Source organism: Nyctereutes procyonoides, unplaced genomic scaffold, assembly GCF_905146905.1.
Source record: "Nyctereutes procyonoides isolate TBG_1078 unplaced genomic scaffold, NYPRO_anot_genome, whole genome shotgun sequence".
Lineage (NCBI taxonomy): Eukaryota > Metazoa > Chordata > Mammalia > Carnivora > Canidae > Nyctereutes > Nyctereutes procyonoides.
In genome coordinates this window covers 12,024,150-12,039,752 of record NW_026575126.1, presented here as the reverse complement: position 1 = coordinate 12,039,752, position 15,603 = coordinate 12,024,150, and the positions used below count along the sequence as shown (strand labels likewise).

The following is a 15,603-nucleotide window of genomic DNA, read 5'->3' as shown; positions in this document are numbered from 1 at the left end:
AGCAGGCTCCATGCACCGGGAGCCCGATGTGGGATTCGATCCCGGGTCTCCAGGATCGCGCCCTGGGCCAAAGGCAGGCGCTAAACCACTGCGCCACCCAGGGATCCCATAATGCAATCTCTTATCAAGATAACAGGTTAGATCAAATCAAGCCTAATTTGAAATCAACCCTACCTATTGCATGGATGCTTAACAGAGGGTGTAAACGGAACTACAATTACACATTTTAAAGTAGAAATTTAAAAATAAATTATTCTGTAAGTCAATCGGAGAAGAACAAACATCATATGGTCTCATTCATACGGGGAATATAAAAAATAGTGAAAGGGATTATAGGGGAAAGGAGAGAAAATGAGTGTGAAATATGAGAGAGAGTGACAAACTATGAGAAACTCCTATATTCTGGGAAGTGAACAAGGAGTAGTGGAAGCGGAGGTGGGCAGGGGATGGGGTGACTGGGTGACGGGCACTGAGGGGGCACTTGACGGGATGAGCACTGGGTGTTGTTATGCTGTTGTTATGTTATGTTGGCAAATCGAACTCCAATTTAAAAAAAATACAAAAAAAATAAATTATTCTAAAAGGTTAGTTTTGATTTCCATCATTACTTTCAAACTGTTAAATCTACTAGGTTAAAAAAAATAATGGAGCTTAAAGTTTCCTTCATTAATTGTAATTAGTTTAAACAACTTAAATTCTGTTGGTAAAACTTTAATGCTATCATTTGAAATCTATTAGGTGATCACACTGAAGTTTTATCAACACTTATAGTCTACTGGCTCTTGAAACCTTACATATACGATGCTTTATATTTAAACTAACATAGTACAGCAAATTAAAAATAACTTTTTTCAAATAATCTTATAAAAACATTAACTTATTTTATGCTATCTCTATAATGTAAGAAACAAAGTAGAACATTAAAACTTAGAAAGCAAGTTCCTATTATCAGTAATATGTTTATTATTTTAAGCTCTGCTCCATAAATAGTTGTTTATATCATGTCACTATTAACAGAGTATCCTACCACAAAAAGTAGCATGCACTTGTTTCCAGTTCCTTAGTAATGAGAAACTTCTTGCTGTCAATAAATGCATACTACACACTTTCTACACTTTTTTCCCTTCTATCTCAAGAGGAACTTCTTAATCATGTGTTTTATTTCCAGGGCATAATTTATTGACCATATGAGAGATGCCGTGTACATTAGTCAAACATCATGCCTAGCCAGCTGCTGCAGAAACCTATTCAAACCTGTCTATCTTTTTCTGTAAAGCACTTGCCTGACATCTTGTTAAACCTCTGTAATTTTCTTTTGATTACAATGCAGCCAGGCTTTCAGTACTTTCTCAATTAACATTTGTCAAAAGCATCACAATCTTTTACAGACGTGTCAGATGACTGCCTCTGAATCAAATCTTAAAGAGTAGTGGCGAATCAGAGCAAAAACGGAAAGTACAGAGCAAAATGGTTTAGTCCCACACCATCTTATGTATCTCTTGACACTACACTAATTAGTACATATTTAGTCACTGAAATATGTCCTAACAATACTACCATTAGTGATTCGTTAGCTACACGTCAGGAAAGATTCATATAACTGAGTCAAGGTAGGAAACAAAATGACAACTAGGAAATGGATAAAATTTCTTGCAACATGCTATAGCCTCTTTGCATGCATTTTTGATAATAAATTTCATACATTTTCACCATTCGTTCAATGAAAGTTTAAAGGGAATCAATACATTCTTCAAACATAAATCAATGAAATATTGGGATATCATGAAAAACATGAAAATGAACTAATAAGTGGCAAAATTAAACCCTCTTCAAAGACAATCAGAATTTCCAGAGTTTTGCAAAACTTCTGCTAGTTAAGTAACTTTACAGAAAGCATTTTTTTTTTCTAACGATGAAGCCATAAATGCTGAGGTTGTTTCTAAAAATTAACATTTCTTCCATAAGTGAAGACAGGTCCCAACAGGGCATCTGATAATGATAAAAGCCTACACTTATTCAGCATTTATGTACCAGATGCTATGCTAATCACCATTCATGGATCATCGGATCATCTTATTTAATCCTTACCACAACCCCGTGAAGTCGGCACTATGATTAGCTTCCTTTTACAGATGACAAAATTGAGCCATGGAGAAGGTTAGGCAATTTGTTTAAGGTCACCTGGCCATACTCTTAAATGTTACGATCTTACTTTTTTAGGTAAAAGATTTTCATAGACTCTGGAAAATATGGCATCCCACAAAGCAATATGCCCTTATTTTGGAGCATTTAACTGATATTTTTCTTTGTAAACCTCTAAAACAAGAAAAGATGTGGGAAGATAACATAAAATGCTAGAGCAACAGATGATAACAAGTTTCATAATGTAACTTATTTGGCAAAAGATTCAAAACTCAAGAATATCCTATAAATGGTAATAGAAAACATGGTAACTCACAACAGAATTATATCTCAAATCTAAACCTTATATTACAAAGTTTTGTTCCAGAGTTCAGTGTCATATCAAGCATCCATATTAAATGACAGCATTCGGTCAACCTTTGTCATTTGAGTATAGAGACCCAGAAATAGTACTAATAAAATACTAATAAACATATTTAACAACTACCCTTGAAAATTTCAACAAATACAAACAGAATGCTTCCATCTAATACGGTGCTGTTTACTAACAACCGTATCCATTTATGCAAAGGGTAGTACCTCCCTCATCCAGGTCCAAGAACTCATTGTTCACTGAATGAACTCTAATTACAATGAGTCTGTAGCCTGGAAAAGCAAAATGTATAAATTTACCTTTATTCAAAGTCTAAAAATAAAGATCATCTTTTTTCAGCATTACGAGTAGAAAGATGTTTCAAGGAATATGTATTCTATGCTAAACACTTCCTAAGAAAAAAACCTAACTAGTTCTCTTTATAAATATTTTTCCTTATATTATTAAAGTGTCATAATTCATAATTACTCTAAGACAAATATTCAGGAACTGTCAAAACTCAAGACACAATATTTTTTCAATAATATTTGGGGGGGCACCTGGGTGGCTCAGTCTGTTAAACGGCTGCCTTCGGCTAAGGTTATGACCTCAGGGTCCTGCGATTGGGCCCCAGATCATCTCTCTGCTCAGGGGGTGGGGGTTCTGCTTCTCCCTCTCCTTCTGCCCCTGCCCCCTGCTTGTGCACTCTGTCCCTCTCTCAAATAAATAAATATTTTAAAAAAATAATATTTAGGACATCAAATTTGCAAAGTAAATATAAAGCAATTCAGATTAAGAAACAGAAAGAGTTAAAAGAGGACTGAAAGGGTTTCTCCTAAACTCACTTTATTTTTTTAAAAGATCTTATTTATTTATTTATTTATTTATTTATTTATTTATTTATTTATTTATTTATTTATTTTATTTACTCATGAGAAATACAGAGAGAGGGAGAGACACAGGCAGAGGGAGGAGCAGGCTCCCTATGGGGAGCCCGATGCGGAACTCGATCCCAGGACCCTGGGATCATGACCTGAGCCAAAAGCAGATGCTCAATATCTTTTTTCTCATAAGGCAATTTGGGATGTTTCCTATAACTCAACTGTTTTGTTTTGTTTTGTTTTCTCTAAAAGCTAGTACCACCCTTCTCCTTTATCCTATAGGTTTGTCAAAGGCAAACCTCAGGAATTGACAAAATTTGACATTTTAATATTGATCCTTGTGTTGATCTTTTTTGTAACCCGTGTTATTCTCACAGCTGTTACATTTATTTTGGGTGGCAATAAATCTCTCTCCCTCCATTAGGAAAAAGAGAAATAAAATACTTTAGAAAATGCAAATTCATATCAGACAACACTAAAGGATTGTGAGAATAAATTGAGTACAGATTCAATTCAACAAAGAATCATGGCCCCATCTACTTGTCACAAAGTACTTTGTGAATACAAGATGAGTAATAATGTCATTTTCCATGTGTGGTTTATATTCTAAGCAAATAATTTGATCCATTTCAGATGAAAAAGTCTTTGATAATGTAGATATTTTTGGAAAGAGCATTTATCAGCTTTGAAAATGGGAAACTTATGCATATTTCGTAGTTGTGTTCTTGCAACTGTGTTTTGTTATCCAATATAGTTAGCCATCCCTAAATATTCCCAGAAAAGTAAAAATTCAAATTGGCCCCTTATTAAGCCCTTAGTGATAAAAAGTTTTATATAACCTAAAATTTCTCTTGCTGTTGTTTGAGCTATAATGTCTTTTAACTCTCTTGTATTATCTTTATCTGTTTTAGAGATTCCTGTCTCATCCAAGATACGTGCTGATATCTATATGCATGTAGTTGAGGTCTTGCAAATCTATGCTGGCCCATCAATTTAGGTCAAATCAATAAGCCACTGTCAGCTTTGCAGAAGTGAGACCCACAAAACTGATAGGACAGAGCAATCAGAGAATTCAGGTTTTCAGCCGTCATAAAACAATGACTGACTGGTTTGGCTGTAATTTAGTCTTATATACCAGATTTGCTACCACGTACGTTACTAAGGTATACATTGTGCTGTAAAATTATGATTCCTTTTGTTTTTCACTGTGGATGGTTTCATGGTGTATTAGGTTCCCATACTTTTCCTCACTTATAAACCCAAGCCTTTTCCTTCCTAACAGGGCAAGTATATTAGTATATTATTTCTTAGCCCCAATCATGGTTTTCAAATACATCTTTTTTATTTTTCTTTGAATTTTTAGCCTTATGGGATCTCTACATGGTTCGGTTGCTTCATTTCTCTAAATAAGCTCTGTTTTTCCTTTCACCTTCTCCCTCTCTAAAGAGAGCATAGGGGGACCGGGTGGCTCAGTGGTTGAGCATCTGCCTTTGGCTCAGGTTGTGATCCTGGGGTCCTGGGATCAAGTCTCCCATCAGCCTCCGTGTGGGGAACCTACTGTAGAGCGTATGTATTGCTTTAACAGAAAAAGATACTAACTTCTTTTTCACCTTGTTGAAGACACTGATTTAATCACTCCAAAGAACTTTCTGGTTCCTAAAATTCTGAAGTAACTCAATAATCAGAAATTCCAATTAACTCAGTAAACTGAAATATTCAGATCTTTAAAACACAAATATTACTGTTCAAATAGAAAAGACTTATAATTAGTAGAAGCTCTATAACAATATATGAATAGGTTACTTTTATCATGAGTATGAGGTCATTTTGTTGTAATGAAATATTCATGTAATTTACCCTCAAAAATTGTTTCCCACAGAACTGAATTCACTTGACCACCTAAAACATATTTCCAAGATTTTACATTACTTTCTAAAGTAATGATCCTCCATAAAGATACCTAAAGAGAACACAAATCAAAAATGTTAGCTGATCCATCTTCATAAATCATCACTTGGGATCATTTAATGCTTAGTCTATGCGTGACAGTTAAAGTCACAGAAATACTTACTTTAAAACCATCACTAATTTATCAGGAAATAAAAATGTGTAATTTTACCAGGAAGATGTTGGATGACTCCCTCTCCTACCCAGAGAGCAGATCCCAAAACTTCAGAACATTTATGCCTGACATTGTACATCAAAAGCCTAGCGATTCTCCTGGGACTTCCGAACACACATTTCCCTTAACCACTGGCGCCAAGAAGTTAAAAGGTCTGCATACAGATTGTAATCAATTCAGAAATCAGGTAAGGGGGAAAAAGAAAAGCTAACAAGTTGTAGCTAGTATTACATTTTTAGCAATGAGGAACTAAACTGACCAATGATGCTACGATTATTTGAAGTCAACATTTAAATGAAAAAATTCAGAGAAGGCAAATAGGCCAAAGTAAGGCTAAAATGTACACACTATGTGACAGCATAAGTACCGTAACATTATCCTTGGAGCTTCAACTCTGAAAAGGGGAAAGAACACTGACAGGGAAAAACCTCCAAGTCTTTTAAAAGTAAGTTATTCATAAAGACATAAGCATTAGTAAGCAAACATTCTTACCTTGGGCAGGATCAGGTGGACCAAACTCCAGAGAATATCGTAAAATGAAGTTATTGTTCCACACGTAGAGTTGGTTATCTCTAGGATTGTAATCCACCGCAGCAATATACTGGTATTGGTTGGGGAAGGGAACGTCTACATACTCTCCTCGGTTTAATCGGGTATTGTAAATGTAATCAATTGCATTCTTGCCTGTTTCACTCTCATTGTCTTGATAAACTGACCTGACCACATAGAGGACTCCGCAGATCATAAAAGCATTTGAGGCAGCACGTTTGTCATACACAGTCTCCCATGTTGCTTCAAATCGAAGAGTATATGGATTTAGTTGGCTAATAACGATCATTCCATTGTTCTGTTCAGTGGCGTAAATGACCCATAAGCCGTTTTCATCAACTGCTAGGTCGATATCAGTTTTCCCTCCCCATCTATAAGGTGAGGTATCATGATAGTTGGCATAGTTAATTATGGCCTCTCCACTCTTAATTCTAGTCCTCAAGTCAAATTTCACAATGTTTCTTGTTCTCTCTTTGTTAAAGAAGACAGCACCATCATACACCACAAATCCAGTACCATCTACTCGATTTGGAAGTTTGTATGTTGTTGTTTGGCGACTATTTTGGAAATCTTCTAAAGAAGCATATTCTATTAAAGTATCAGTACGGTAGGGGGTCCAGGGCATGAAATAAATTTTATCTGCAGCCTGAAGAGGGTCCTTGCACCAAGCACCTGCCTTTTGTTCAGCTTCATATATACATGGTGAATCCACAATTGCTTTCAAGGTCCCAGGGCACACAAAAACTAACAGTCACAGAGAAAAGACAACAATTAAGCCAAGTTAAAAAATTAAACAGGCAAATACAAGTTTTAATGATTTAAATCCAAAGAGAAAAAAATGTGATTTATTAACATTCGATTTTACCAAAATTTAATGCAAGTATTACCCTTCTTTCCGCTAGTTACAATACTCAATGTACCAGCATAGAAAGTGGCTGGGGTTTATTTTAAAAAATACAAACCTAAGTTTAAGGTCATTTATAACTGAGGTGACAATGTGTATCTTTGCTATGTGTTTTTAATCTTAGGCTTTGGTAATTTATACTTTAAAACTTTGAGCTTTGTGCATAACAGTGTACAAAGGACTTTATTTTAGTCTCAACTCTGTACCTCCCCCCCCCCCCCGGCCCACTTATAAACTCTCAAAAGCAAAACACCAAAATAAAGGAAATAAAACGAAAACCCAATGTGAAGGCTTATTTAGAACTTCTATAGAAGTTAGACTGAAAACAAAGGTGCTTCGATTGAAGAAACATAAATACTCAGAAAATGTAACTAGGAACAGAGAAAAGTAAATACAAGGAAAGCAGTGATGAAACGACCAGGAGACCCTGTAACCATGGCATGCTATGGAGAGGGTTCTGGAAGCCAGGCAAGATGACACTTTAATAATAAAATATCCAAAGGTGTCAGAAAAAGAGAGAAAGGGTGAAAAAGAAACACAGAAAGGAGCAGCTCCCCCTCGCCGACTTCAGAATTTTTACCCCATCACCAGATTTAGCAGTCATATAATTTCATTGTAAACAGTTGACTTCTTTATGAGGTGCATTTATGAGATCCTGCTGATTATTTTAATGTCAGGAGTGTTGTGGGGGGAGGGAAGGGAGGAGGTAACATCCATAAGGCACATAACAGGGAGCTGGGGTTCAGACTGTATACGTTATTTACCTTTTTGCTCCACTTCTATTTTAAGCATCGGAAGAAAAACAGAAAAAGTGCAAGGAAAAAAGAAAAAAGATTAAAATAAATTGACTATTAGTCTAAGACTGAATTCGTAATAGATGCTAAATATAGGAAGAATAAGAGCTGTACTACTTTGGATAAAGAGAAACACACAACAGGAAAACCTAGCAGGAGAAAGATTCTAAAGTTACATAAAAGAACATGGATCAATCATTTTAGTAGATTAAGGAGGCAATACAAATATGTTGGCATGTTGCTTCACTTAGCGTACCTGAATAAATAATGAAACTCTTCACTAATGCATGGTATATATACTCTTGCCTTTCCAAAGTCACTCAGCATTTTTATCAAGTTTTACTTTATATATGTATGCTACAGACACAAATGCATGCATAAGTGTATCAACCCCATCTACCTTATTATATGAACTCAATATTAAATTGACTAAAATCAGGTAAGTATAACAACAGGAAAAATAAAAATGACAACTCAATTTTGGAGCTTAGGTCAAATTTAATGAATATTAATATAGTTATATTGTAACATTTTCCCAAAGATATTTATGTAATATTTCTTCTTACATCTTAGTACTTTTCGATTTTTAAAAATTATTTTCTATTTCCAGAAAAATCCATCTTAATCATAAGAAAAAAATGCCTCCTTTGCAGGAAAATATATAAATCTCCTCTGCTACCCCAATAGGGATTTTGAATGATGGGGTAACATAGTGCCTTTCTTCCCCATTAAGAATTAGTAAATTTACTTATTTATGTTTATATATACATTATAAAATTATTATTAAATTCCCTCTATTACGTATCTTAAACTTGTACTATTAAGTCTATTTAAAAAAAAAAGTAAGCAAAATACATACAAGGAAAAAGCAAGCACAGTAGGCAAGGAGAAAAAGGAAGAAAGAATTATGGTTAGCTTATTATGACATCGTCAACTATCATCAATTTACACAGAAAGCAAGCTGGCATGCAATGACAATCATACCAAGCATTCAAAGCAAATACCTTGACCCCACAGACCCCATAAAAGGTAAATGCTTTCATAAAACAAACCTGATTAGTACAGATATATGAGAAAAAAAAAATCCTCCCTCCAAGAAGTCTAAAGAAACGGATTATATAGTTAGGAAGGGTGCTATATAAGATTCTTGCTGGTAAATAGAATTCTAATAATTACAAACCATAAAACACTATTTTAGATTATATGTAGGCTTTGAAGTATGTTGCCTGAATTTCATAAAGTGACCAGATTAATGTCTGTGATTCTCCCTCTTTCCTTATTAAAATGCATTAGGGTGTGCTAATCCTCTATCTCCAAACTGATTACTCAAAGATACTGTAGTTGCACATTTCATTAAGATGTCTTAGCTTGATTAATTTTTAAAAATTACAATAATTCATCAAGATTAAATAATGACCTCCCAAAATACCTCAGGGAGAAATATCGTACAAATATTTTTGCCCTAGGAGTAGCATATAACCTTCTGCATTAAGCCACCACCTCCCCATCCAACTTGATCTATTTAAGCACTTTCAGGAAACATACTTTCTCCCTATAATGTGTAATTCTGACTATATCCAGTAAAACTAAGAAGTTCAGTGTTACTGATATGAAACAGTTCTTTTTTATAAACCAGTAGTCCTGAAACTACTTCCTCAATGGAGAACAATATTATACCTGCTTAGAATCAATAACGGAAGGGCGTGGTGGGAAAATGAGGATAAGAGAAATTATTAGTGTTGTGACTTCTCAGACTATATTTATATTCAGCTGTATTCTTATTTTCAGGAAAGGATGATTTCACTGAGCTGAGTAAATCAATTAAATGTGAAGGATGGGAATAATACATTTTAAAATATGTTACATATTTAAAATAGAACTTAAAATGAAGTTCAATAAAGAATGCGTAAAATATCTGTTTTCTATTGATTGAAAATGGCCAAGCTTTATAAATACACTAAAATGACAGTGAATTTGCTTAGCAAAATATTAAATAGAGAAGCCTTTGTGATTTAACTACTTATACTAATAATAGAAATTATATATAACTTATAGTTCTGATGAAAACAGAAGTAACACCCAAATGTAAAAATAAAAAATAATTAAACAAAACCTTTGATGACTGATGAATCACATAAGATATGGATATTGAAAACAAAAGTCCTTACATTATGATTTGTTATGAAAACCCAAAGGACAGAGATCTTTCAAACCAGCCAAAACTCCATCAACCCCGAAGAATATAAAAATACAATAAAATTAATGAAATTAGCATTCTTCATCACATGCCAAATGTATATTGCAACTTGTTTTAAAAGACTGTGTAAATTAATTCATAATAATACATTTACTATTCTATAGACCAAACATAAATACACGACCCACTAACATCAGTGGAGGACCACATGGATATATGCAAGACATGAAACTGACCCAAAGACACTTAAGCCTACATACTCTGTATCTGAAGTGACACACTATTTTGAATAATCTTACATTTATTCATTAAAAATACTTAATCAAAAGTAATAGTTATTTTTCTCATCAAATAAAACTTATAGCTAAAATTCTGGTATAATTTGGATAATTTCATGATAATTTGAAAAAGAGGGCACAAATGTCAAAACCAAATCTTGTCTGTAGGGTACAAAATTCTAATAATTATTTTCCTTTATCCTAGAAGATCTTTACGGTCTCTTTTAAACACACATACATTCAATTAATTACTAACACTTCTGTTAATGATAAAGGATAATCCCAGGATACATGCATTTTTGACACAGGCATTATCTGAGTAGGTATAAATATCACATGTAATATTACACGTGCCTGTCTGTAAACATAAAAAGTAAAGCAAACAATGACATTTCTAATAAATTCTGTTTAGTGACTTTAATATAAAATTTTCAAAAATCATGGGAAATTTCTTGAGGAAATTTAAATAGTTTCAGATCTGTAAACTCCTAGGCAATCTGCTTTGGATAGAATCTGGCATAAAGCCAGGCAGTAAAAGACATAATAAATGCAATTTTTGTCAACTACGTAAAGTTTAAAAGGGGTATGCAAATGATTCAAAGTACAAAAACACTATTAAAACAAGGAGAATGGGAAAGTTACAGGCTTAAAATCAAAGTATAAGGGATGGGTATAATAGAAACATAAAGAAACAAAAGGAGTGGAAAATGAGGAAAAGAGATAAGGAAATATACAATCCTACCTAATATCAAACAATTTAAAAAGATCCTTTTGCATTAAATTTTAATATTAGTGAAAATCATGCAATATAGTGTGTCACTACTGTACAGTATATAGGAATCATAATTCTACACTTTAGCATGGAGTAATTTGAAAAAAAAAAAAGCCAGACTTATTTCTGCCTCGTGCAAACATCTAGAAAGGTAACAGCAAATTAATTACTAGTGTTTTTTTTTTTTTAAGGACAAAAACTAAAAAGAACAAATACTTCTCTGAGTATAGCTATTTGCAAGTTTAGTGCACAATATACAATACTTCTGGAGAACTGAAAAAGTAAAATTTTGAAAGTTAGATGTTCCAGAAGATATCCACATTTTCCTTTCTAAGACAGAGCAAGAAATAACTCAAGTGTCTGAAAATAATATTTGCTTAATACTGTTCTTGGTCTATAGACTAGGTTACAGGAACTGGCTCCAGAAAGACAATTCTTGGCAGCTCTGACTGATTCCATTGTTTGGGAATGGATGCTGTATTCCTTTTCTAATTTGAGGACAGAAACCATGATAAATTCAAATGAAAGCGACTTTACGGAACAAAATTTTGGTTAGCTCAAAAGAATGCAACGTTCCTCTAGTGGCACAGGAGAATGATTATGTAAGCCACCAACACTACACACAAGAGAAATAATATAAAGATCAGTGCACTCAGTAGGCTTCCAATCCTACAAATGGTATAGAAAATACTGAAAACAAAAAGCATCCATTTCACAGTAACACAGGAACACAGAGCAGGGATGAAAAGAAAAGATAATCTGTGTTTGGCCTTTAACTGATACCCACAAAAAGCCAATTTATCAAAACTGTGGGCAGAGAAGAGAGAGACCGCACCTTCACAGGATGTATAAGAATGTATTACTACCATATTGGACATATTATATCTATCTGAATTCAGCCCCTTGGGTTTTTAGAAATATTGATGGTTGGGACATATAAATCTATCAGAACTAGTCTAGCTTTCAGGGTTCTGGAAAAGGCAATTTCATTATTTAGTTTAAATCATTTTTTTTTTTTTGAGGAGGGAAGTGTACAAAACTTTCTTAAATCATTAAAATCGCTGCTGAAGAACTTTCAATTCAGATGCTCATGAATCAAGTTTACAGGACACATCTTTTTTTCCAACTTAAAAAGTAAAGAAGACAAGAACACTATTAAACAAACTAGCTTACAAAAATGACCTAATATACTGACATTTTTGGTTGTCTAAAATGCTTTTTTTCTACTGAAAGTGCCGAATACAATTTAGCAGTACGAGTTCTGAGATTAGGAGGGAAAATACGCAGAATCAGAGCATTAGCTAAAGACTACTGATGAAAACTCCATCTGAATTTTAAATATCCCTCTACGGGGTCTAATGGATGTTGTCAAGTTAAAAACAGAAGTACATGCAAGACTTTGTTACATCTATTTTATTTACTGTAAGATTTCAACACTGAATCTGGTAAAGAAATGCTCCTGTAAGGACAAGGAAATAAAAAAAAGGAAAGCACTTGCCTCAGTTACTACAATGGTAGCTTTTACCAGGCACTAAAGTTACCACAACAGCAGGTAGCCATTCAAGTAGCTCACGATTAAAACCGAAGTCAATTCCTTCTTTAGAAAACTGTGAGCCAAACCAATTTGTCAGCAACTGGTATTGGGCAAAAGTACAGATTTCTATCTGCCCTACTGAATAGCTAATTCAAGTTTGTTTTCTGGAATAACACTAGTCTTAAAAGCCAAACACTTAAGAACACAGACAGACACTTGGCCAGCATCACACTATGGCTTCCTTCCACACTTCATGAAGCTAATTGGAGGCCCGAGTCTGTTAGTGCTCTGCATGCATAATGGTTTTGTAGGCCATAAACATATGCTTCTTTCACATGTGTAGTCTTTCAGCATCAACGAGGAATGCTGGAGAGAGTGAAAATCACAAACTTCATACTTACTGTAAGGGACACATTCATATTGGACTTCAAGATATTTGTATGTTCCAGGGCATGGATCAGGAAATACATCTGACCCAGTAACTACTATACACTGTGTTCGATTGTTGCACCTAGAAAACAAAACAAATCAAACTGGTATAACATAACCGTTTATTTGTTTTCAATAAAGAAATTTAATACAGAACTGATTCATATTTTCTTTAAGCAACTAGTATTGTAAAACAAAAATTTCAACATAATAGGTTGCTCCACATTATTGGGCAAATAATGAGCTATAAAAATCCTATTTTATGTTGTAATGCTTCTGTATCATGGGCCACACTACTTTTTAATTCAAAGTAAAAAGAAAATAACAATTCTCTATTATTCTACTATACATTTAATTGTAATTTTTAGCATATTCAACATGTACTATAAAAGTATACCTGCCACGTTAAGAATTAAAAATAACAATTAAAAATGATACCATGAGCAAAAACAATCATAAACTGAATGGCTTAGAAGTTCTGAGAACATATTATAACAAGGAGGGAGCCAGGTTTTTTAAGTTTATTCGTTAAATCCAGTTTTGAGTTAAGTTTTGTATGACGGGGACTTTCTACAGTCTTCCGTACCAGATTCGAAGCTAATAGATCACACCTTCCATGCTCTGGCTTGATAAATGATAGAACACATTTAAAGCAGTTAGCACAGTGCCTGGCCCATACCGTGTCTCAGACTGTTGTTACTCTTGTTATGTTCATCGATCACAATGTGTTTATACCAAATATGACATAAATCTAGATTCATGACAAAAATCTAGATTCTTCTAAATTAATACTCTCTGAAATAAAATGTTAAAAAGACACTAACATGATGCTTAGAATGTCCTTATTTATTACTATTGCAAGTATTTTCTCATTTTTCTGTTGTCACTTATTCATCAAGATTATTAGGGTTAAGGTAGAATTTCAGGCAATTGATATTTATTTCAGCTCTATGAATTTTTCAAAATGATCTTTTCATAAGCTTTATAAAGGCAAGAACCACTTCCCTTTATAATTTGCCTTGATTACATTCCACAGAACGTAATGTTTGCAGGGTTTTATTACATTTTCTGATAGTATATAAATTAAGAAGGCAAAGCAAGCAGAACAAGGGCATTATAATAAAATTTATTTAACAATTTGAATAGCAGGTATTCTATAGTACATAAAATAACTGGACTATAAAATGGCAGATAAAGAATGAAAAACCAGCTCATTCTTTTCTTTTTTAGCACGACGAGTAAATAAAGGACAGAGGAAGGAGACCTGCATTAGAGAGCGTAGGTATGTTAAGTCATGCACGTTGGAGCCATTTCAACTCAAACCAGGTGGATTCATTTTTAAAGAGCAGCAAGACCTGAAAACTTCTACAGGATCAAACAGGTAACTTTATAGGCCAAGGTATATGTAATAAACCTTAAACAAAAGTCTTAAATGTTACATCAACTATAATATTGCTTGTACAGATATTAAGCTAATAACTTTTATCACAATTTATCTAGAATACTATATATGCCATATATTAAAAAATACCATATAAAATAATTTTCAAAAGTATGAACAATGAATATGGTGCAGTGTCACATTCTTATGCAAAATCATACTTTACTCTCATTTATCTGTATTTTTCATGAGCTAGTTCAATCATTTGAAGAAATCTGCCAGTGGTTCCCCACCTAGTGTATATGAATTATTTTAATGTGAGTGACAGAACCAATTCTATATCTTAAAATTTTAAATAGTGGATGAATTTAAAGTTTGTCAATAGATCAGTATCAAGTATTTAAACTGTTTCATTTTCTTCTTTCTTAAATTTTACAACAATAAGAGAGTTTGCCATTTTGTTAGAGTTTCTTGATCTCCCAGAAATCCTCAACCACTGCCTGGTCCTTATCAAAAAATAAAGTGCTTTTATTTCCTTCCTTATGTTCATTTATACCCGCAAGGATCTTCCCATTATCTCACACCCACACCTTCAGAAACAAACAAATCTAAACTCCTTTTAGTCAGACATATATACTCCCTTGGTGTATAGTTTATAGCCACTTGACAAAACCCTGTCATGTTTTTGGGAAAATATGACAAGAGTAAGGGGGTGGTGCTCAAGGTTGAAATGGACCAAGACTGTGAAGGATTCTGGACCAAAGTTAAGGAGGATGTAGCTCAAAGGATTTGGGAATTTCTATCATTTAAAAAAAATAAAGAATATACTGAGGCACCTGGGTGACATAGTCAGTTAAGCCTCTGACTCTTGGTTTTGGCTCAGGTTGAGATTTCAGGGTCATGAAATGGTGCCCCACATCGGGCTCCTCATTCAGTGCAGAATCTGCTTAAGAATCTCTCTCTCTCTCTCTACCTCTGCCCTCCCCCCAACCCATGCATGCATTCTCTCTCTCTCTAAAATCAATCAATAAACCTTTTTAAAAATAAAGAAAAAATATATTGACAATTATCCATCTTCTCCAGACGGTAAGATAAATAAATATGACTGTTATATGGGATCAAAAATATCTTTTGTTTTATGCTTTTCAATGTTACAGAATATTTGCAAGAAGTATACAAGGGATAAATATTTCTTCTTCCATTACATTTTGTTTAAAAAGAGACAAACACCATAAAATGAAAAGTAATTGCTCATATTTACATTTTCT

The 15,603-nt window shown here is 33.7% G+C and overlaps 1 protein-coding gene across 13 annotated transcripts in view; it reads right to left on the bottom strand.

The window, feature by feature from the left end:
- The window catches only part of ADGRL2 (adhesion G protein-coupled receptor L2), a 277,269-nt gene that overhangs the window by 43,841 nt on the left and 217,825 nt on the right, over positions 1 to 15,603 (bottom strand). For all 13 annotated transcript variants that reach the window (XM_055339475.1, XM_055339473.1, XM_055339482.1 and 10 more), the window contains 2 exons: positions 12,927 to 13,036; positions 5,990 to 6,790 (listed from right to left, as the gene is read on the bottom strand). In XM_055339475.1, coding sequence (XP_055195450.1) covers positions 5,990 to 6,790; positions 12,927 to 13,036 — 911 coding nt within the window. The remainder of the gene's footprint in view (positions 1 to 5,989; positions 6,791 to 12,926; positions 13,037 to 15,603) is intronic.